Source organism: Euwallacea similis, chromosome 7 (assembly GCF_039881205.1).
Source record: "Euwallacea similis isolate ESF13 chromosome 7, ESF131.1, whole genome shotgun sequence".
NCBI classification, from domain to species: Eukaryota; Metazoa; Arthropoda; class Insecta; order Coleoptera; family Curculionidae; genus Euwallacea; species Euwallacea similis.
Window position 1 is genome coordinate 2285179 of NC_089615.1, and position 24934 is coordinate 2310112.

General features: G+C 32.0%; 2 protein-coding genes across 3 annotated transcripts in view; both read left to right on the forward strand.

Moving 5' to 3' along the window:
* Positions 1 to 13721, forward strand: part of srl (spargel) — a 96570-nt gene extending 82849 nt beyond the window's left edge. Inside the window, exons 3-11 of one of the 2 annotated variants that reach the window (XM_066391589.1) lie at positions 4383 to 4499; positions 6329 to 6441; positions 6505 to 6784; positions 6922 to 8748; positions 9716 to 10554; positions 10658 to 10768; positions 12684 to 12908; positions 13053 to 13198; positions 13425 to 13721. In XM_066391589.1, coding sequence (XP_066247686.1) covers positions 4422 to 4499; positions 6329 to 6441; positions 6505 to 6784; positions 6922 to 8748; positions 9716 to 10554; positions 10658 to 10768; positions 12684 to 12908; positions 13053 to 13198; positions 13425 to 13528 — 3723 coding nt within the window. In that variant the 5' untranslated portion in view covers positions 4383 to 4421 and the 3' untranslated portion in view covers positions 13529 to 13721. Of the gene's footprint in view, positions 1 to 4061; positions 4500 to 6328; positions 6442 to 6504; positions 6785 to 6921; positions 8749 to 9715; positions 10555 to 10657; positions 10769 to 12683; positions 12909 to 13052; positions 13199 to 13424 lie in introns of those variants that run through there. The other variant, XM_066391588.1, reaches the window with a different exon arrangement.
* Positions 13722 to 16704: 2983 nt separating this feature from the next.
* Positions 16705 to 24242, forward strand: LOC136409802 (vesicle-fusing ATPase 1-like). Its single transcript, XM_066391593.1, has 15 exons — positions 16705 to 16804; positions 16883 to 16980; positions 17348 to 17557; positions 17705 to 17850; positions 17908 to 18049; positions 18106 to 18266; positions 18700 to 18881; positions 18933 to 19098; positions 19163 to 19332; positions 19384 to 19572; positions 19623 to 19755; positions 19813 to 19970; positions 20031 to 20215; positions 20265 to 20423; positions 20703 to 24242. The coding sequence occupies exons 1-15, from the start codon at positions 16802 to 16804 to the stop codon at positions 20833 to 20835; spliced, it is 2235 nt and encodes a 744-aa protein (XP_066247690.1). The 5' UTR covers positions 16705 to 16801; the 3' UTR covers positions 20836 to 24242.
* The last annotated feature ends 692 nt before the right edge of the window (positions 24243 to 24934 follow it).

A 24934-nucleotide genomic window follows, 5' to 3' on the forward strand; every position in this document is an offset into this window, starting at 1 on the left:
AATTCAATACACGTGATGTTTATCGTCGTTTCTCTAGTAAATTTGATTAAAAAATGCTGGATTTAATCATAGACAATTTTCTTGAACATACTGAGTATAGCGATTTGTTCTACCACCCTAAAGCGCGATGGTTGAGTCGCGAAAAATTCCTAAAATGTTTCTTTGAATTGCGAAACGAAATTCATATGTTTATAATGCAAAGATTAGGTCAGTTTCAGAACTTTCAGGTCCCACATGGTTGTGGGGTTTAGGAGTTTTGACTGATATAACCGAATATCTTAACTCCCTTAATGTAAACTTACAAGGAAAAGGAAAACTTGTGCATGAACTCGGTTTTTATATTAAATCATTTCTAGCAAAATTACTTATTTTCAAGCAGTTGCTGCAAAATAATTTTTGCAAATTATGCAAAATAAATTTGCATTTTCAGCTCAAAGTTACATTGAAAAATTTGTATTATTAGAAAACGAGCTACACATGTAGTTTGAAGATTTTTGTAAATATGAAAAAATATTCATTTTGCTCCAAAGTCCATTTGAATTAGATCCTGATGAGATTGATGTAGATATTCAATTATAATTGATAGATTTGCAATCTAACAATAATCTCAATTCTTTGAATCAAAATCAAAATTTAATTCAGTTTTATTCTTTGTTACCAAAAAATAATTAGAGCAATATTAGAAATTTTGCTAGAAAAATTATTTCTATTGTTGGAACAACTTAGCCTGTTTTAGGCTAAGCCTGTTTTTCCAGATTGAAATGTACAAAATCAAAAAACCGTTCAAAACGGACTGATAGTCATTAAAAAGATTTTTTCACTAGTGAGGCTTCTAAATCAATATCATATATAAATATATAAATAAAATAATTGAAAGATCTACAAAGCAAGCACATCAATCAAGTTAGATATTTGTATTTTTTGTTCGATAATTTTATATATCTTGATAAATAATAAAAAGTTTCACAGATCATTTAATTAATATTATTTGCGTATAAAACGTTACATCCGGCTCTCCAATAGTTTCATATGTATATTCAATGCGGCCTGATCTCTAAAAATGTTGAGGACCCCTGTTCTATCTCATGAAAACGTCCGTCAACGGTCCTTTTCATGTGATGTATATCCATTTCAAAAATGAGAAAATTCATGAAGTGATCAAGTATTGCTCACGTTAAATTGCCTCACTAAATAAGCTAAGGAAAAAAGAAAAAACGTGTTTCGATAATTTTGCGGTACCAGAAATGCGAAGTACGCCAATGAGTTGTTATGCCCTTACCGTTATCACTCACTTCTCAGGACTTGTTTATTACTTTATGAAAATTCAAAAGCCCCTTCACCTTGAACGTCCTTCTAGAGCGTTGACTAGCTTCTACTTGAACAAAAAGGCGCATTAAAACTGCCTGCCCGGAGGCGTTCATAAGCTATTCCGAGATATGTAAATTCCTGGTAAGTTTGAACAATCCTAATGCTCCAAACAAGGCAAGAGTATGCAACAATAACAATAGTCCATAAAGGCTTAAGTCCAAAATTTACCAAGATTCCAAGAAAATCGACTGCAGGATATGCAGTATCTGTTTATGCTACAGATTGTCTAATTTTTTACTACTCTTTGCGGCCTAAACTTTGCAATTCCGAAATTATTAGAAACATGTACAGGGAACATTAGGTTATTAAGTCTATTTTATTATAATTTATTATGTAAATACACTCCCCGCAAAGATCTCGATACAATACACTGCTACATTAAATATATTTTCCCCGGATAAAATCAAACCTTAATTTTATTCAAATAGATGTATTGTATTGTCTGTATTTATACTAGTAATAATAATAAAATCCAACAAAAACTCAAACTTATTCAGAAAAAAAATAGATTTCGTTTTCTAATGATAAATCGATTCCACAAAAATTTTGGTGCAGGTAACATAGCAGCTATTATTTGCAAATATAAAGAAAATTAATGTCGCATGAGGTACCCTTTTTGCTTAAGGACTTCTAGTAAACGATTTGGCATTGACCGAACCAATTTTCCTGTTAGGTCATTCGATATTTGAAACCAATTTTCCGAGATAATTCTTTTTAAATCCATTTTGTTGTAAATTATTTTTACGAATTTGTTTTTCCAAATAATCCCATAAATGTTCTATAGGATAGAAGTCGCGGCTTTGGGGACGTGTTCCTGAAAGATGAGGACAATTAAGGATTAGCCACTGACGTACGCTATAGGCTTTATACTTAGAATCGTTCTCTTGCTGAACGTAAAAATTTCTTCTCAATACTAATTTATCTGCACTTAGTTTAAATTTTCTTTTCAAGTGTTTAGATATATTTTTTGATTCCTGATTTCATCGATTACCACTAAATTGGCTACATGAGAAGACGACATGCAATTATAGACCATTAATTTCGCTACTCCATGCTGAACGGTTGGAATTGTATTTTTCTGAACTGTATTCTATTCTTTTCCAGGTTCATCTGGTTCAAATACTTTCATCCAATCAAATGACTTTTTCTCAAAATTCGAGCTCAGCCGCCCTGTATTTTTCAATACATTCAAGACGCTTCTTTCTTATAACTTTCTCTCATGCACTTATGCACACACACCCTTTATATTCTCCTTTATGAAATGATTATCGAATTGTTTTTTAGTGAAAAGTAGTTAAAAAATATTGCTGTAATTCTGATGCCAATTTTGAAAAACTTCTTCGGATCTTTTTTAATTTCAATGAGAATGTATCTTGTTTTAAACTCCGTTAACTCATTTGGCCGCCCATTTCGTGATTTATTCTTAATTATGTTTTGGTATTTGAAACAATTTATAACTTTTTGAACGGTAAAGCGACTTATTTTAACAATTTTTAAAATTTCCATGTAAAACTTTCTTTCTTTTTTTAAATTAATAACAATTTTTCACTGACCCTGACTCAGCTCCGGTTTGTTCACGTTTTATGGAACAAAATAAATACTACTGACTATAAATATATTTATATTGAGAAAAAACAACAAATTAGCAAATAAATGCATTTTTGTTTTTTATATTCATAAATAATAAGAATTTGGTTAGTGCACCAAAACTTTTGTGGAATCAATTTATTATTAGAAAATGAAACTTTTTTGCTGATTAAATTTGATTTTTGGTTGGATTTTATTGTTATTATTAGTACAGATATAGATAATACATTTATTTAAATAAAATTAAGTTTTCATTTCATACAGGGTAAATATTCACATCTTTTAATGAAATAGTGACTTTTGCGGGTGAGTGTATCTGGAAATCCCAAAGGAAACGTAAAAAGTGCCTTAATAGAGTTTTCTCTTTGATGTCGCAATTAGATGCCCGCTAATTTGTCGCTTATGGTAATCTAATTACCCCTCCATATAAAATGTATTTGAGACATGTACATTTAAGCTCAAAAATATTTCAGTTAGGCAAAATCATAAGGTTGACATCTACCTGTGGAGACCCAAATTTTATGAGCGGTGACGAATTGGCCACAGATTTCTGCATAGAAAGGTAATACGAAGGCCACAGTTTCAATGATGCCAGAAGGTGGAGGGGCAAGCAGAAAATGCCATGTTGTCACGTTGACTCTTTTTGAGTAAATGAGTTCTAATTTGTATTGAGTAATAATTGAAATTGAGAGTTAATATTTGGGAAAATGTACGCATAGAGTTTCTTATTCTTTAATTTTGTGCATAGAAAATACAGAAAACGCTAGGCATTTTTTAATTTTTCCCTTCTTTAAAACTTTATCTTTAAAACAGATAGCAAAGCTGCAACTAAAATATGAATGATGAATGAAATGAATGAAATTTCCATTTCCCAATGCCCAATTGGACTCATCATAATATTTTCATTAACAATATCCATGTACTAAGTCTGAAACTTTTGGAATGAAGATCCAATCGTATTATGTACTTATTCCCATTAAACATATCCACATATAAACAAAATATATTTAATATCCGATTACAATCTTTCTGACCAAATTCTCAAGTCTCGGATTTCTGCATCGAGGATCTTGCAATGTCGCATCACAAACGTGGTGCCCAGATAATAGAAATCTGGTAGTTGACACGTGCGAAAATTTTGGCATACCATAAACAAACCCCCCCTCAAGCAATTTAAGATTTGACTACCTGCAAGGGTTGAGGGTTTGGTCCATGACCAACGAAGGGTCAGACTTAGTTCAAACATCGTGAAGAACAGTCGTGCCTTCAATACATATTAGTCGATCTGTACGATACAACAGGTCCTAACCTCTAAACGTTGTCGGCACCTAAGAGTGGTTTTATTACGTAAAATATAGACTTCTGGTCCTTAAATACTTGTCTCAATAGTGTGAGTGACCCTCTGAATTTCGGTTGTGCTGTACCAGTGCTTCAGAAACAGTGGTGATTCCAAATTGTGAATTTGTATGTGGACAACAACCAAGATGGATATTGGTTTTTATCCAGAAAACGAGCAGTTTACCTGTAACATGACTCCTTTCTTGGTAAGTATTTACCTATTGTCTATTCTGAGGGTAATTCCTCCTTAAACAACGATTTTTACTTTGTATTTTACACCTTATTGCTCCTTTCATTGTTAATGTTTTGGTACCTAAAATGATAGGTTAGGTAGCAAAGCAACTTGCTTTGAGTTTATAGAGTTTTTGAGTGTTTTGACTAAAGTTGTATTGTGCCTAATGAGAAATTAAGTACCCATTTTTTCCCATTAGCATTTATCATATATTTACCTTATAAATCCTCATTAAAACTTTTACTTTTGATTTCTTATGTACTTCTTTCAAAGAATGATGGACACCTAAGGTAAAAGACATTATTTTCCACATTCTAGCCCCTACTTCTATTTCATTTTCATATTTTTGGCATCATTTACACATATTCTTCATATAACTGCCTAACAGAAATAAATTGTTTTAATTAATAAAGTTTTTAGGCAATGTCTTTAAGGGTTATATTTCTAAGCTCTACTATAATTTAACTATAAGGGAAAATGTGTCTAATTATTAGAAAAGTTTCTTATTTTTTCATGATTATCATACAATCTGTTACAAATTTTGCCCAAGGTGTAGTGCAAATTTGACCTTATAAATAGAACAAATTGGACCCGATGAATAGTACAAATCTATTAACATAACATCATTTCTTTAATGGTATAGCCTAGATTTTTTCCATAAAATGAAAAGATTTGTTTTTCTTTAACTTATACATTTAGAGCATCTAAGATAAGGATAGGGACCTCCTGAAAGTTTAAAGGGATAGAGTAGTAGGATTCAACCAGGTCTACAAATTTATTTCTTGTTTGTGAATTATTTTTAAAAAAACAATACATTTTTGCATATTATTTATATTTTTTAATATACTTTTTCCTATACTATATAATATTCATTTGGAACACTTATTCTAATATATGGTTCAAATTTTAAAATTTTTTCCTGTTAAAAATTGTTTTGACATTAACTTATACATTATCAAATTCAGAAAAATACTTTTTATGAAAAAATGTTAAAAAAATATGAAATTCTATTTAAAAGTCTGAAATTGATACCTGAAGCAAAAGAAGTCGAGTTAAAAAAAAACTTTGCCATTACTTCAGTAGTCTGTCAATATCATTTTATTTAGTTTTCAGTTCATCAAAATCCGTTCTTAAATACTCAGTCATAGTTTCGCTCATTTTTTATGAGACAACTAGTATAAGCTGTCACCTATTTTTCAATAATTATACAAAAATAAAAAAAGTCTAATATTACTATGATTCTCAAGATGTCAAATAAATTACATTTAAGCTTAGTGAGTTTGAGTAAGTAGATAATTCCTTTTTGAAATTTTCTTTTTTAAAGTACATATTTGCAAAAAGTGAAAAATAAAATTTTTCTGGAAGAAATTAATTATTAATTTTTTTTAATAGAACTCACCAAATTTTATTACAGGAAAAAGTGTAAGATCCCTAGTATAATGATAGATACTTTTTTTTATTGAAAAATTTAATAAAACGCCTTATAACCATTTTCAACTCACAAATTCCAAGTTTGATTAAATTGTAATAAAATGGGGCTTTATTGGCCTAAATTAATCATTTTTATATCACTTAACTCCTTATCTTCATAGCAATTTTCCTCCCTTACTTACATGCAATTAGCAAGAGTTTTAATTTTAGTAGTAGTGGTCATTCGATCCCAAATAACTACAGTTTGAATTCATGCCTTCTTCTATGCAATTTAGCTTTAAAAATATGATTTATTTATCTTTCTCATTTTTGAAAATATCTTTTTTACTAGGATTCAGTTTTCTGAAAAATTTACTAACAACTTTATTTCAGGATTATTCGCGTCACCATTCAAGTTATTTTGAACGGGAATTTGAAAGTTTTTCTGCAATGCCAGAGCCACCAAGTCAAATATTTGAATGGGAAGACAATGATGCTTCTGACAGGTAGGAGTACACTTTTTTTTTATTGAGGGTTCATTGGTTCAAATCTCTGTGTATGCATTGCAGGTTACAACCAGCACCATATTTAGATGTGGCAAACCAGAGGCAAAGAGTTGATATGGGACATGCAAATGCTTTTCCAGGAACCATAGGAACTCCAATGTCCATAGGATCTCCTATGAGCACGCCAGTTTCTTTAGTTCCCATACCATCTAGTATTGAACCTAAAACTCCTGTTATACCGATTAGAGAAAATAGACCAGCACCAACCACAACAAATACATTTCCACTGGTGCCTTTAGGTCCAACATGCTATGAATTTGGGCACTGCAATTCTGTATTAACTGTAAGTTAAACCGAATTTTATCCCTTTTTTTAATAATTGTTTATGTATATTATAGGTAATGTTTGTGGTTTAATTAATTCATTAGTTAATGACTATTAATCCAAATTCAAAGTTCTAATCATTTTTATTTGTTCCAGCCAATTACAAAAAACGTTCCCGTAGTGAAAGAAAGTAATGAAAGTAATGCCAACTCTGAACCAGCCAGTATTTCTAGTTTTCAAGATTTAGAACTTCAAGATTTCATAACTGGGGATGTTCAGCAATTAAATCTATCACCTACAAAAAAACACTCAACTTTCAATCCTGATTGCATGTTAATGTCAGGATGTAGAAGGCAGTCCGAGTGTTCAGATATTCTGAATACAAGTTTCACTAGCACAGACTTCGCAAATTTCGATATGGATAAATATATATTTGATGAAGACAAACAATCTAAACATGGTACAATTGAAACACGAGATCAGACCAACTCTCTCACGTCAATAAATAGTAAAACTGAGATCATTTCCGAGGGCTGTAATTCAACAGTGAAACCTACCGCTAGGAAATTGTCTTATAAAGCTCGTACAAGAGCTGGTGGAAAGAAACTTGACCACGTAGCACGACAATATATTGTAACAGATACCAAAAAACCTTGTTCTGAAGATGAGGATGATGTTGATATTGAAACTGTCTCAGAGGAGGAGCCAGGACCAATTTTGCAAGCCGGAAATATTACTGATCTCTTGGAACAATTTGAGGCTACGGAGATGAAGGCTATGCTAGAGGAAAAATTAGAGACGGTTGAGGAAAAGTACCTGAAAGCACCAAATAAGACTGAAAAACTAGAAGATCATGTAGCAGCAAAATCTAAACATAAAGGTCGAAAAAGGAAATGTAGTGGAACATCGAAAGCAAATAAACCCGAAAAAGATAATACGAAAATGATAACACCAGAAAATGATCTTGTTAAGTCGGTTAGATCCGAAAAAGATAATGTAAAGTCGTCGAAAAACTCAGAAAAAAATTATCCAAAACGTGCTAAAATTGAAACAACTGATGTGAAGCCTAATGCATCAGTTAAACAAGAGCAATTATCAAAGAAGAACATTATGAGCACAATTAAACCCACAGCTCAACAAGATCAATTAGTAAAGAAGAATATTGAGAGCACAGCTAAACCCCCAGCCAAATCAGAGCAAGTATTAAATAAGAACGTTGTGAACACAGTTAAACCGCCTACAGCTCAACAAGCACAGTTCGCACAAAAAAACGTTGTAGGTACAATTAAATCCACAGCAAAACAAGATAAATTAATAAAGAAGAATAATGCGAGCGCAGTTAAATCCACAGCTCAACATGAGAAATTAGTAAAGAAAAATAGTGCGAACACAGCTAGGAACCCAGCCAAACCAGAGCCAGTATTAAATAAGAGTATTGTGAACACAGTTACAGCTCAACAAGTGCAATTACCACAAAAAAATGTTATGAACACAATTAAACCCACAGCTAAACAAGAAAAACTGATAAATAAGAACAATGTTACTCCAGTAAAGTCCAAACCAATTCAAGGCGCAAGTTCTTCTTCAAAACCTTCAGTCTTAACCGAGAGCAGCCATTTTATGAATTGTTACCCTACAGAGTTGATTAACCGTATTAAAGAATCTGGGAAAAGGAAGACAATAACTGTCATAGACCCGATTCCCCATAACCATATTAAAAGGAGAAAAATTCAGGACTCTTGTAATAAGGTAGTGGTCAAAACCGTGAGTCCAATTAATCGTCATACAGTACAATTGGAGCATAATTATTGCACGAAAAAAGTTGCCAACAACAGCAACGTTGGTATCGTAAAGGCACCAGTGAGCAACAAGAAGGATACAGCTTTTACTTTGTCCTCATCCGATGATGACAATAAGAAAGTTATCAATGGACAACCCATGACGAAGAATGCTGATGGCACTTTGATGGTATCTTTGTTAAAGGTAAGAAACTTTAACTTATATTTATTTGATTACTAGGGAATATAGCAATTGATTAAAAATATGTTTAGCGAGTAATCAACATATAAATCTAAAAAATTTTTAAATCAACTGTAAAATTCGTTAGGATTTTTATAGCTGACTTGAGGGGTTTTATCTTTTGGTTTTAATTTCTCTCATTATTACTGTGAATTCTGCCACTTGTTTTGTATTTTTAAGTCATCAACATGGAGTTTAATTTTCCTATCAAGTATTAGCGCCTAAAAAAGCATAAAAGTTACAAAATTTACTCATTTACGCATTTAATCTATTTTTCAGAGATTTTGTTTATAGAGCTGTATTAAAAAATATTTTTCTCACAATTCTGAGAACGTGAATTAAATCAACTATGTCTTTGCCATTTTTTTGCCTCTATTGTATTTTATTTGCCCTTCATGCTCTTTTAAACTCAAAACCATTTGAATCTGAAACTTGCACATCTCATTAGTTTTTATTGGATTTAAAATCAGGACCACTAATTGTTCTTCTGTTTTTACTTTTCCAAAAAGGATACTTTTGCATCTTTTTCTAAGCTAGAAATATTTTATACTCATTGAAAATTATATAATACGTGTCTAAGATAAGATCCAGAGAGTTCTCTTAAACCGCAAAAGATATACAAATTAGAAGAATGTTGAGAATTACGTTAATTTTCATATTTTACATTTTTGAGTACATTTTTACATTCTCAAAAAAAAATTCAGTTGTTTTCGAAATAAACTACCAAGCAAATCAACAGTCAAAACATATTTTCTATGTATTTTTTATTCTTTAGTTTAGGAGCGCTTCCTCATCCGAAATACCTTGTACTTAGTATGTTATTCAGGATAATTATTTGAATCTACAGAACCATTTTATCTTAAAAAATTTTTTAAAAATTGCCATGAAAATGTGGGTGAGAATCACTCTTTTAACACTTTTTTTTCTTCAGTCTAATACCATACCTCAAGTGGAAACATCTTCGAATAAAAAAAAAACACTTAACCTGGACGAATACAAAAAGCGACGGAACCCATGTGAAGTTACCAAAAATAGTCATGAGAAGAGTCCTCCCAGCACTAGTACTTCCACTTCACCCCAACCAGAACCACAGCCTGAGACTGAACATCAGAGGATGTTAAAACATCAGGAGAAGTTACGAAGAATGGCTCAAGAGGTGTTAAAGGCAGCCCCAAAGGCTGACAAGGATCAAAAACCCAAATGCAATTCAAACATGTTACCGACCACCCCGGGAAAATCCGGCCTTGTGAGACGTGCGGAAGACTTGAAAAATAAGACTGAAACCCAGACAAAAATGATGATGGAGCACTCAAGAGCTGTAGCCAGGCCTCTAAGGGTTCCACCGAATCTCGAAAGGAAGATTTACGTTAGTATTGGGGTCAACACGGACTTCCGAATACCGAGAGATCAAGATCCGCTGGCACCATTAGAGACACTACAAGAACTGAAGCCCCTGTTAGAACAATCTAGTCATAGAATCAATGATCAGTCTCTGATATCTTCCATGATCCAACACGTGCCCAAAGTTGTTCAACAGAGAGAATCGGCACTGTCGAGAATGTCGATGGAGGCTTCATATAACAATGGGGAACATGGAGAATGCAAGCAAGTTGTCTATTTAGAAAAAAATAGAGTCAAGCGCCCGACCAAAAGCATTACGACGCAAACCAATATTTCATTAATCAGCCAAAGAAGCAATGTGAGAATGCAGAGTACTGCTACTTCCAGTCGCCACACTAGCCCTGGAACATCATACCGGAGCGAAAGAAGGTAAGCTCTTACTTAGTATTTTTTACCATTTTTTTTACTATTCAATTTCACAGTTTTTCTCAGTTTTTGTTGAAATTTATTAACACAGAATTATTAATTGCAGTAGTCGGCCTACACATGGATCTTATTCAAGTTCTCGAGGCTCAGAAACTTCTCCTGGCAGCACCTCAATATCACCAGCTTCTTCAGTTCATTCTTCGGCAGGTTGGTCTAGGTAAGTTATTTTTTTAAATATTTATTTTAATTAAATTGATTGTTTTTTGGACGTAAAATGATTACATGGCTTTGGTTAGAATATTGAAGAATGTTCCCCTGTAAAATATATGAATCGTTGGTTGGAACTTTTTTCGATTTATCGCGGATTAAATTTAGGTTTAAAAGTAGCAAATAGCTCTTGAAGTTCTTAGCCCATATTATTATGGTCTGCTCGTATATTTTTTTCTTTCAAAAATTGAAATTTTCCCTCTGGAAATCGCGTCACACAAAAAAATTCACTTCATCTCGAATGTTCGATCTACTTTTTCAGTAAGTTATCAAGTTGTATTCTACATAACTGGGTTATTGGCGAATTAAGGTATGTACCAATGGTAATCTATAAAAGTTCGCTTAAACCTCATGATTTCTGATGAAATTCAAAATTTTAATCAAATATTTTCCTAAAAATTCATATCAATTCATATATTTTTTCTTCTATCTTTCGTTTAAGGTGTTGTTAACTTAACAAAATTCCGTTTCCATATTTTAGCAAACATTCATCTTGTTTTATATTCTATATCATTTGGATTGGGCAAGGAAACTTGTCAAGAAATATTGACAAAATCGCTTTGCTACAAAAAAAAATTAAGTCTGGAGGCTATGCCAGTAATGAACTTCCAAGGTTGCCAAAGTATTATATTTTCTCAAATCATAAAAAACTTGTTAAAGGTGGTGCTTCTTCTTTAAACTATTCATACATTTTCCCATATTTCTGTAAAAAACAAATACGATCACGGACAATAACCGTTCGCAGTTCGTTTCAAGACTGTGTGAATTTGTGAAAATCTACAAAACCGATAATAATTGCTCTAAAGCCCCGATCAAGACCTGCGTTTCCTTTTAATAATGCCAATAATCAGTAAATTAATAGTTGTGAAGGGATCGTATTCCATGTCGGCGCTATCGTCTAAACTTAAATGAAAATATTAACAATGTTTTCATTTTAAAATTTACCTTGAAACGTTAATAAGATCAATAGATGGTTTAATTAGAACTAGCTTGGCATTGTCTTCTTTACAGCCATTAATTATAATTTTTCAAAGCGTTTTATTTTTATTTCAAAAATTATTATTTTTAAAATTTTCCTCTAAATGTTGTACGTAATAACGAATTTCTCAATATCGGTACCAATTGAATTTGCGATTTCTAAAAAACATAGTCGTATGTCGGCCCCAAGTTTGAAAATCAATGAAATTTAAGTTGCCCAGCTGACACTTAGAAATATTTTAATCCTGAAATCATTCATACAGCAAATTTGTTTGTCTTTAGCTGATGTAGTTTTTAAAATTAGTACGTTATTTTCACGGAATCACAGAAAATTTGCACTCTAAATAATAATTTGCTGATCTCAACTGAGTGTAAATAAATAGAGAAAACACTTCTTTCACCAAAATCAATACGCGATATAACATGAAAGAAATGGTCTTTCCCGGTGTTAAATTGTAAAAAGGCAATAAATGAACAAACAGACATCACATTACAAGGGAAAAACTTACCAAAGGCGAGAGCCCGTGGTTTAGTATCTGAAGCATTTTAGAATTCTAAACAGGTAGTCGCAAATTTGCTGTTTTGAATTTAATGGTTTTAAGTTTCAATGGGTTCGTGTTAGAAGTAAAGGGCATGTTACCGGTAGGCTGTCATAAAAAAAAATGGAAAATTGCTGGACCGTCGGGATACGACGATTATTCTTAGAGTATTATCGAAGTTATCGTTTAAATATGTTTAACAAATTTGTAGTTACTCTAATTTTTTTAATTTAGGATAAGGATAATTGAGATTTTGACTCATTTTATTACGTGCGTTTGACTATGTAACGTTACCTCAAAACTTCCACAAATTTTTATAAATACTAAACATTTTCCTTTCTTTTGTAGAGCGTCCTCCCATTCAGGATCGAGATCAAGAACTCATTCTCCCTCGTACAGCAGAAAATCGAGATATATGAGTAATGCTTATCGTGAATATTTGAATGCAGTTGAAGAGCGTAGAATAATTTATGTGGGAAAAGTCCCATGCGGCACCACTAAAGAAGATCTATGGAGGAAATTTAGGAAATTTGGCCCTATTACCAAAGTCTCCCTGCACTTCAGAGATATCGGGTAATTAAAAAAACCTTAAAATTTGTTAAACAAGTTTCTATTCGAGATAAAAATTAAATTGAATTATCTAAAATTATTGGCTATATATATATATATATATATATTATCGTTTGATAATTCTAATATGTATTTTTTTTCTTTTAGGGAAAATTACGGCTTTGTGAACTTTACATTTAAAGAAGATGCACATGAAGCATATGCGCGTGGTAATGAAGATCCCAAGTATCCTCCTTACAAAATCAGTTTTGGTGGTCGTAGGGAGTTTTGCAAGGCTGCTTATTCAGACTTAGGTAAGGTTCAGACTTAAATTCCCCATGTTAATTATTTAAAAAATCATAAGTCTTATATTTTTTGAATACAGCTTGAAGACCTTTTTCTAAAAAAATATTAATATATAAAGTGTCCTATTGAAAATCTTGACACCAATTTAAAGAATTTTCGAGTAATTGTAGTAAAAAGAAAAAAATCTTTGTCTTGTATTTTGAAGTCACAACTAATTTACATTTTTACTTGCAGACTACGCCAACGACGACCCTTATCATCAATCGAGTGCAAGTAATGACTCGTATGATGATATGCTACAAGACATGTTGGATATAGTGCACCTACGTGAAGCTTGACGGTTCAGTATCGGTATAATATTTCTGAGAAGAGAATATAAATATTATTTTGTGATAATATTATTATTAGTTGCCACGTCTTCGGTTACAACGGTGCTAATGGTAATAGTTCTATTTAGAGTCTTCAGATTTTCTGAATGTTTCCTATGAAGTTATGAGTTATTTTCTATTAGTTTACTGCGATTGTATATATGTATCTAATATGTAGATAGTTCATTTTATCTTTAGGCCTTGTGTACAAACCTAGTCTAAGAGGTAGCCTTTGATTATGCAGTTACTACGTTTAAACGCAATTGAAATCGAATTACATATTTGTAAGGAGCGATTTAAGCATTGAGCAATCTGATATTTTTAACAGTTTCATTTATCTTTTTATGTTCTTGGACTTGTTAGCATATCAGGTCGTGTAATTAATATTCGCAGCTTTTTAATTCTAATAAGGGGTCAATTTTGCATGGAAACGTAGTACTTATATCAACCGTTTACAGGAAAAGTGGTATAAGTCAATTTTTGCAAATTAAAATTTTGTGGTTTAAGTGATCAAAGTAATAAAATTATGCTTCCTTCTTAAAAGAATATAGTGAGATTGTACATAGTATAGGTTTAATTAATAATACGCATAGTTATCTCTCTAAGCCTATTCAGATCTAGAATACTACTTCTATGGTAAATGTTTTGTCAACATGCCCTTTTCCTCTGAACGATTCATGTACCATATCAATTTATAAATTTACAGAAAAGTCTAATTTTTGAATTTTTTGAAATGTCTGTATATTACTATCTTTAGCGGAATTTTGATTTTAATTTGTGGTAACAGAAATGTTTACTATGCGATTCTTGGTAATACGCAGTCCGAATTACGGCTATCCCTTTATAATTTTAGAATTTTTATTTTGTTTTGGTTAGTTCGTATTATTCCCTGCATTGTGCAAATAGTAATTACATCGCCATAATATAATAAAAACTGTGCCGTTTTCGATCTTGTACTATGCAGGAAAGCCCAATTCTAAGACAAATCTGTCCGAAGTTGGGTTTAAAAGGCATTAAATTACTTATTCTCAGGTTAGACAGACTTTCTGAAAATTATTAGTATCTTTCTCTATTTAGTATTTTTTATATTGAAATAGTGCATTCTAGTATATCAACTATATATTAAAATGTCCTTGACGTCCGATATTGCTCTCTTTGTTGAAAGCCTGCTCTTTATACTTTTTCACAAGCATATGCGTATGATGAAAGACGTTGTCATCTAAAGGGTGGCTTTTAAAAATAATTAAAGTAAGCGTTAAAATATCAGCATGTTTTGAATTTTTTTGTTTGATAAATGGTTTAATTAAAACCAATGATCACCCGTCATTCGTCGTAAGCATTGCTCTTAAATATTATAATAATGAATATATCTAGATGTGTCAAAGAATTTGTGAACAAGAGGTCGTAGAAAGTTTTATGACTCTGACTTGTATGTCATAACATAATTCAATTATTTACAAGTGAAATATTCAACAAAAAATAAACGAAAGTTGTTTCGACGTATTCTTGATAAGGAATTGTTTGATACACTTTTTACATTATTGTAAAGGCTGATCATTAAAAAAACCTCCTATAGGCGCTGAAACATCAACGGTTTTCTAGGATCGATTTATATGGTAGTCAAATATCTACGGTGAGGTTTTTTTCATTATGATCACCTATTACATTGCAATATAACGTGATATAATTGACTGTTAATGAAGTCTTTTTTTGTGATTTTACGGCTTATTTATATACATTAAAAGTAATTTAGATTAGTTAATAACCATTGTCGCCATTACCAATCTACCTCATGACCTTTACAGTTTTAGATCCAAGCTAATTTTAGATAAAGCATTTTTTGTGACAGCTACTCTTAACTCTTATCCCTTTGATCTACTTAGAATTTATGGCCTAAGTTATCTTTAATGTGTAAAAAATTTGCCTTCAGTTTAATATTTTTTATACATGTTGACTACTATATAATGTTTCATTGCTAAAGATAATAATGTTTTTAATAAAATTGAATTTAAAAAAATGTTGTTTTATTTGATTTGTTATCAAATCATAAGCGGTCTTATCCAACTGCCTGAAGTTTAGCCCATAAGTAGATTTCTGAAAGTGCGCCACTTTTCCTCATAAACTTGATTTACAAAGTCAAAAACCATTATAATTAAAAAAAATTAAGTGGAATAAAAGAACTCTGAATACGTGTATTAACATCTCAGATATGCATATGCAATAAGCAGTTGAAAGATGCAAAGAGATCAACGGCAATAGTGCGAAAGAAAGTATCCATTTTTCATACTTGCTTATTTCAGTCAAATAGGTTCAGATTAGCAAGCTCAATTCGCTAAAATTCAAGTTTATTAGTGACTTCTGGAAGACTTTGCCGCCTTAAATTTACACTAGGTACGCCTCTATCAATAGGAAAACTGTAAGTAAATTATGTTAAAGCGTATTTAAAATTTTTCCTTCGTTTTAGAGCTAGATAGATTAAGAATACTGAGTTTTTTCTTGAAACATCATAAATTGCAAATTCTTGGCATATATTTCCTTTACCATTTCGTCTAGAATAGAGTCCTCATCGGTAAATATCATAACTAGAATAATTCACAATCATTTACGCATAGTTGTCTTCTGTTTTGCTTATGTTAGTACTAAAATCACTGACATTAATAATTGTCTCTAAATCCTCAGTTAACATTTGTTTTGCACTTAGAATTCCTTTCGCGGTCATACGGTATCAAAACCACTATTATTGAAGTAGGTAATTTTTTTTCTTGTGCATTGTAAAAACCTTTCTTCGTTTTAGAGCCCGAAGGATTAGGACTGATATAATTTTTTTCTTATAACTTCATAAATTGCAAATTTTTGCTAAATTTATCCTTCACCATTTTGTCTAGAACAAAGTTCCTGTGAGGGTAATACTGTCATTACTGGAATAATTCATGTTAATTTGCATATCATTATTTTCTGGTATGTTGGCCTTAGCGTTAAAGTCCAAGTTTGCTTAATGCCTTTATTTTAATTATTTTACAAATAATATGCAGTTTATTTTGAAAAATTCTCTTACGATACAGGACTCCGATTGTACACCCATTTACCCAAAATGCAAACATGCCTAGTGTCTCCCTTTGATCTTGACATTTGACTGATTTGACATCGTCAGTTATTCACATTCGTAGAGGAATATTGATCAATAATTTTCTTCTGCACTGCAGGCAAAAGTAAAAGAAGCACTTCCAAAACTAGATCAAGAAGATGGTAAATATAATCGTTTTACATCTTTTACATTGTCATTCATGAAAAGGCTCTACTAAGGTACTGAATGTTTGGTTTTAGGCCTTCGCCAAAATTGTTGTCAAGTGCCCCACTGACGAACTTTCCCTTACAAATTGTGCCATAACAAGCAATAAGGACAAGGAGTTCGAAAGAGTCAAGTAAGTGTCTGACAACCACCTGCTTGCTCAGTACTGAACATATAACAAAGCCAATTCAGAATTCTGTGATGGCAAGACGTAAGCAGAAACAGTAAGCAGTAAAGAAGCTCAGCATTGATTATTTTAGTTCATCATGTTGGTCAGCTCTTGTTCATAGTTTCTCATAAAATTAAGGCAAAAATGGTAATCAGCAAGTGCATTACTATCATGATTTCATATACTGAATATCAAACATAATGCAAATTTGCCAGTTCAAGAAAAACTTTACACCTTAAAACCTCACAGTCTTTATAAAACTCTGAATACTATGTCATGCAGTTGAGCTTTACTGTTTATTTCAGACTTCATACTTACATATTTTGTACAGGCATGTTCGAATAGACACTGGTGGTGGGCAAACCTATGTATTTACCATTAAGCCCCAAGCAAATATCCCTCAGGGCCATGTCGGCTTCAGCTTACCACAACGAAAATGGGCTGTTCTGTCAGTTAATCAGGAGATTGCTGTTCAGCAATATGAACCTGAAGATTATGTCTCAAATATTATTTTGGAAGCTGATTATATGCAAAAGAAAACGTAAGTTGAATGAATATGTCTGGTAGTTTTGTGACATGCTTGTTTTTTAATCAGTTCTATCCTTTTGATTGTGAATCTTACCTGTGGAATTTTGTCATTAATCTTAATTAATTCTTATTTAAATTTAAAAAAAAAAAAATCTTTTAGTATCTCCCAAGAACCCTATGATACCGATGAAATGGCTAAAGAATTTGTGTTAACATTCGCAAATCAGATGTTTACTGTGGGACAGCAACTTGCATTTGCTTTCAAGGACAAGAAATTACTACTTGTTGTTGTCAAAGAAATGCATGGTAACTTCTATCAATTAGTAAAATTTCTATGTTAACACATTCATACACATATTTTAGGTATTCATAAGGCATCTGCTCTGAAGGAAGGTCAGGAGTCCAAGCCTAGGAAATGTAAACTTGGTCTTTTAATTCCTAATACTGCAGTCCAGTTTGAAAAGGCAGAGAACTCTTCTTTGAATCTAGTTGGAAAATCTAAAGGGTAAGTTTTCAGCAATTGTATACTTCATGAAACTAAAGGGATTCATATTTTTGCAGTCTTCAAGTACGGCAATCTATTATTAATCCAGATTGGAATTTCCAAAAGATGGGTATTGGGGGTTTGAGTAATGAGTTTAATGCCATATTTAGGAGAGCATTTGCCTCTCGAGTATTTCCTGTTGAAATTATTGAGCAACTGGGGTGTAAACATGTAAAAGGTAAATAATATACTATGAATTTTGTTTATTACTTCCCAGAAAAATTGTGGGTAGGTGTTTGGACCAGATTTTGGTCCAGATGCAGACAGTTCAACCAGACTAAGTGCAGGTCTATAAAAGTCAATTCAACTGAACTGGAACTGGTACTTGAACTATCCTATAAGTCTAGCATTGCTGTCAAATTAATTTAGTTTGTGATATCGGGTGACATGGTGCTTAACTTAAGCTTCAATCAAAACTGGTCTATGTGGTTTAAGCCTAAGCTGGAACTAGAATTTAACTGTTAATTAAAAAAATCTTAACTCATCCAGAGTGAATGCAATTAATTCTTTTACATAAATCTTCTGCATGGAATGAACAATTTCTACTATGCATATTGCATAGCTCATGTAAAACATAGTATGCATTTTATTAAAAGAACAATACTTTGAAGGTATTCTTTTATACGGTCCTCCCGGCACTGGTAAAACATTGATGGCCAGACAAATTGGTAAAATGTTAAACGCCAGGGAGCCAAAGATCGTTAACGGTCCTCAAATTTTGGATAAATATGTGGGAGAATCAGAAGCGAATGTCAGGCGGCTGTTTGCAGAAGCTGAAGAGGAAGAAAAACGAGTTAGTTTGTTACATTTTATTGGTTTCACTTTACGTTTCTACGTTTATTAGGCAGGTTCCAACAGTGGCCTGCATATCATAATCTTCGATGAAATTGACGCCATTTGCAAACAAAGAGGATCGGTAGCTGGAAACACTGGAGTTCACGATACAGTAGTAAATCAATTACTTTCAAAAATTGATGGCGTTGAGCAATTAAACAACATTCTGGTTATTGGTAAGAGTTTACATTTTTCTCTATATTCCTCCACCAGTTTTACTTAATATTTATTTTAACACAGGTATGACAAATAGGAAAGATATGATAGACGAAGCTCTGATGCGTCCGGGAAGACTGGAAGTGCAAGTAGAGATTAGTCTTCCAAACGAAGAAGGTCGTCTTCAGATCTTGGAGATTCACACAGCTCGAATGAGGAAATTTGAGAAAATTAGTAGTGATGTTGATCTTAAAGTGAGGGACATTAGGTTATCACTTTAGCACATTTACATTTAAGTTTTACAGGAGCTTGCAGCTCTAACAAAAAATTTTTCTGGGGCGGAACTTGAAGGTTTAATTCGAGCAGCGCAATCTACTGCCATGAATCGCTTAATCAAAGCAACTAGTAAAGTTGAAGTGGACCCAGAGGCTATGGAAAAACTGTTGGTGTGCCAGGCCGACTTTTTGCATGCCTTAGCACATGATATTAAACCTGTACGTTTTGCCTGTTGGAAATTTGCATGATTTTTATAACTGGCTTATAGGCATTCGGAACTGCAGAAGAAACGCTTAACCAATATCTAATGAGAGGCATTATCAATTGGGGTCCACCTGTTACCCATATTTTGGAGGATGGCAATCTTTTGGCTCATCAGGCAAAATCTATTGATGGTTCTGGTGAGTTAAAATTAAAATTTTTTAATTTTTGTTTTTATAACAAAATAATTGTTGCAGGTCTTGTATCAGTTTTGATTGAAGGCCCACCCAACTCCGGAAAGACAGCGCTGGCTGCTCAGATAGCCAAGAACTCTGATTTCCCATTCGTTAAAGTATGTTCTCCCGAAGAGATGGTCGGATTTACAGAGACTGCCAAATGTTTGAGCATTCGCAAAGTTAGTTTAATGTTATTTATCCTCTCCGAAATTTAGCAATTTTTAAATGCATTTTTCTAGATATTCGATGACGCCTATCGATCGACTTTGAGCTGTATTTTAGTGGACAATATCGAAAGATTGTTGGATTACGGTCCAATCGGTCCACGATACTCAAATTTAACGTTGCAAGCCCTTTTAGTTTTACTCAAAAAAGAACCACCACCGGGCAAGAAATTGTTGGTTTTGTGCACTAGCAGCAGAAGGTGACTTTCGTGTGACTATTTTATTGTTGTTTATATATTTTAATTTCAGGCAAGTGCTAGAAGACATGGAAATGCTGTCTGCTTTTACTACAGTACTTCACGTTCCGAACCTGTCGAAAGCCGAACATTTGCTTAACGTTTTGGAAGCCTCGGAAGTTTTCAACCCCAATGAGCTGAAGCAAATAGCACGTCACGTGCATGACAAACGGTTTGTTAATTAATTGTAAATCAGTGGTTCCCAAATTGTTGGATATTTACAAAATAAATACATAGTAAATTATTGTAAAAATAGATTACTTTCGCTAATAACTCTGGCACTTGTAATCTATAAAAAAAAGTCAAAAATGAAACGTTAACTCGGATACTCTTTACCTAGAAATAAATTACAAGTTATTTATGCACGTTATACGGTTCATGCCGGTCTCAGTTTGGGAACTACATTCTTTTATCGTCTTTCAGATTGAAAAAGTTATTTTTGTCTCTCCAGCATTTTCATCGGTATTAAAAAGTTGCTTGCCCTCATCGACATGGTAAAACAAATCGATGAGAAACACCGAGTGATTAAGCTTATTACAAAACTGGAAGAGGACGGAGCTTTAGAGGATCCAGGCATGGCTTAATTTGCGACCAGTATTAGGTAAGGTCGTTAATCTTACCGAATCGAAGTCCCCAATATCCCGTTATTAAATAATAGTCAATTATTTGTAAGGATTAATATATGGGGGGTGTTGTTGGCGATGCATTTTAAGACGAGTTAACTTTCGATTGTAATGTTCAATGTGCAATAAAACTCGCGACAATTATAATATGAATGATATATAGTTTATCGACTGTTGACACATTCCCAAAGCTAAGCTAAGGTATATTTCACGTTGCAAAGTGTGTAGCCTAGTAAATGTCGATATTTAGGTTGTTTTTAGAAATTATGGAAAAAGATGGTCAATGAATCTTTGATTTGAAGTGATCTGTGTAGAGAATTATTACATCCACATTCAAGTTACTGTCATTTCAAGTGTAATTTAACATACCACTTAATCATTTTTTGGTACACTAACCGCCAATTTTGTGAAAAAGTAACATTTAAAATTGTCTGTTTGCTATTGAAAGCAACAACTCTGCACTTAATTCGTATTACGTTTTTTACACATACGCATTGAAAATTAGGATAAGCTCAACATGCAAGTAATTGAAGTCCTTTCTTCCAATCGGCGCTGAAATAAATTTCTGCGGTTCCGTTACGGTTAATTTTTGGTCAAACAAGTTTTTTCCAACTTTGTAGGGCGTCCTAAAATATTTAAAATTACAAATCATGGCAATCTGTGTATGGCAATAAAAAGGAATTGTTTATTTAATTAAATATCTTGATATGTATGGCGCAGAACATTCCAGAATTGTTATCGTTCCTTATTTGATTGGGTTAAAAAACGACTAGTAGTTTTAGTTACAAATTGTATAAATCAAAAGTGAAATTAGGAAAATTTTCATATTACAATCAACTTTATTATATTTGTCGATTTAGCTTTAAACTTCGAAAGAAGTATGTAATATGTGTTAGTGTTCCGTATTTTTCATGCTTTTATATATTTATAATTTTTTCTTCACTTTACCTTTGTTTCAAATTTTGAAATTCTTTCGTGGTGAGATTGAATATAAATATGATAAAATTTATTTTATTGTTTTAATATACATATTATGTTGCACATCAAAAGTAACTATGTACACTGAAGTCTAGGTGGCCTGGAATATCCCAGCCCTGATATTACTTTAAAAAAATTATATATAATTAAAATATGAATATTTAAATTAGTGAGATAATAGGTAGTTCTTATTTCGTGCACTGGAGCTACAGGAAAAAAACGGCGTCCTGTATTTGGTTCATTTTTAAAATAATTAATTAGGTTTAAAATAATTTTTTGCGTTTTTTTATAAAAACTAGTCCCCATTTTAAATAGATTTTTAAAGGAGAGACAAATTGGCAAGAGTGGATGTCAAGAGGGATGTTTCTGGCATTATTAAGTCACAGGTATTTTACTTACTCGCGACATTCATTTTGGGCATTACTTTTCTCTTTCATCCGGTAAACATAATTGGAGACGGTTGGAAGTACCTATTTGTCATTCGATGAGTCATTGAATTGCTCTTTGGATTTAGGAAATTGTTTTATTATCCTCCCTGCACTATAGGTGACTGTAGATATGATAATATAATATTATGAATCCTGATTTACACTCATACAATTGGTTGTTACATATAGACAATAGACATCTACTCAATAATACAACAGTCATCGCTGGGACAATACATTCCGGCCTTATTTTCTTCTATTAAGCCATTGAAATTAGAATGTTGCCCCCGTATAAATTATTGATAATTATATGGTTTGAGGTTACTCAGATGATTTACTAAGCCGATCTAGATTAGAAATTCGCTATACAGGGTGGTAAAGTTTCGTATTTTTTTAAAAGATGTTTTCAACAGTTTTTATAATTTTGTTTTACTTTTATCTTAATAAAATTGATTAAATATTACGAATTGCTTCAGATAATTGATAACTAACCTGGATTTTTTCCCTTACTTCCTTTACTTTCTTAATTTGCATCAATAGATATTTTTGCAAATTCTACGAAAACAGTAAAAAATACTACAAAAGAACAAAAAGCTAAAGAATTGAAGAAGAAACTTAAATTTGTTATCAAAATCCATACAGGATGTTCCAAAAAAGATGCAAAGCATAAAATAGTACATTATCCAAAAAACAACACTATGTGGTTACCGACGATTTTGACATTTTGTTGTAAAGACTTTTAAAGGAAATGGGTGTACAAAATTTCAAAAACTTAATTCAAGTTATACATGACAAAAACGTAAAATATAGAAAAAAATGTGAAACTACCACTCTATATATCAAAAATTATGCATTTTTTAATTATTTTGCAGAGTACTATTGCTACCAGAAGTTTATCCATGATGATATGTTACACCCTGTTTAGTTATCAATCTTATCTGGGTGAATAAAAAAATTTATGGTAAACGAATAATTGATATTCGCAACATCGAGTTCGGTTTTAATTTTGAGACAAAAAATATGACATAGTAAAGGCTAAATTACGTAAATTAATTTAGTTGGCGATAATAAAGTATTTTTTTAAGCATTTGGTAGTGATATAGGGAAGAATTAAAACCTCTAATGATTTGAGTGTAACCTTAAAGTTTGACAATATCTATTATACGGGGGCAATATGATTCCAATGCCTGCTTAGAAGATAAGGCCTGAACGTACTTTAGTACTGTCTTAACATTCATGACACTTAATATCGCCAATTACTGATTTAAATTTGTTAAAGTACCGATTGAAATGTCATTGCGTTGAATAGTTCATAATGCTCTCGAAAGAAGGTCAAGACGTAATACTACGGTAAGTTATTATGTATTATAAAAGTAGTATTGTAGGAAATTGTGTACTAAAAGCTAAATATTGCAGTCAAATATTTTCATCGTTATTAGTTGTTTCGATTTCCTTTCTTAATCGCTAATGTACAAAAATATTTATAATATAAATAAAATGCGCGTTAATTTATTTTACGGTTATTAAATGTTGTTACTGTTTCATTTTACTTTGATTTAATCTGTTAGTTGTTAGTTTATATACTTTATATTCTTATTTGCCGCGGATAGCCTCATTGTCCCACCATATTTTGCTCAATGGATATCACCGTTATTAAATGGATTAAGGTGCAGGTGTAGGGCTTTGTTTATAGTCAGCGATGTCTATAACAATTCGACAATTAAAACTGGCATAGCGTCAGACTTTAGCAAGTTTCTAATTAAAGCCAGTGAAACTTGTGAATTTTTATTAATTGGTAAAGTATGGTGGAGAAACTTGTAAGTGCTTCTAATTTAACTTACGTATTATAGGTTGAGTAAAAACTTTTTGATTTTCGTAAGTCGTAGTGATAAGCAATTGTTACTTATATTCTCTTATATCTTACATGCAATTTTCGTTAAATAAAATTATGATTTTGTTAAAGATCTTAGTTTTATTTGTGAGTTATATTCGATAACTTTCGGAAATTTCTCGTCCATGAAGACCTTTGGCGGCTTGAGAGAGTGTGTGCATAAAGCTTCTTTCTCTATTATTATAGAGAGTGTAACACATCATCACGGATATATTTTAGTGCGTGATAGTACTCTACAAAATAATAAAAACGTGGTCAAAAATGCACCATTTTCGATATGTAGGATGGGAAAGTTCCAAATTTTTTTCTCATATTTCGCGTTTTTCTCACGTATGTCTTGAGTTAAATTTTTGAAATTTCATGCATTTATTTTCTTTAAGACTACAATAAAATATCAAAATTGTCAGTAGCCACATAAAGTGTTGTTTTTTGGATAATGTACTATTTTATGCTTTGCATCTTTTTTGGAACACCCTGTATAGATTTTGATACCAAATTTAAGTTTCTTCTTCAATTCTTTAGCTTTTTGTTCTCTTGCAGTATTTTCGTATTTTTTACTGTTTTCGTAGAATTTGCAAAAATATCTATTGATGCAAATTAAGAAAGTAGAGGAAGTAAGGGAAAAAATCCAGGTCAGTTATCAATTATCTGAAGCAATTCATAACATTTAATCAAATTTCTTGAAATAAAAATAAATCTAAACGAAAACAAAATTATAAAAATTGTTGCAAATGTTCTTTAAAAAATGTGAAACTTTATCACC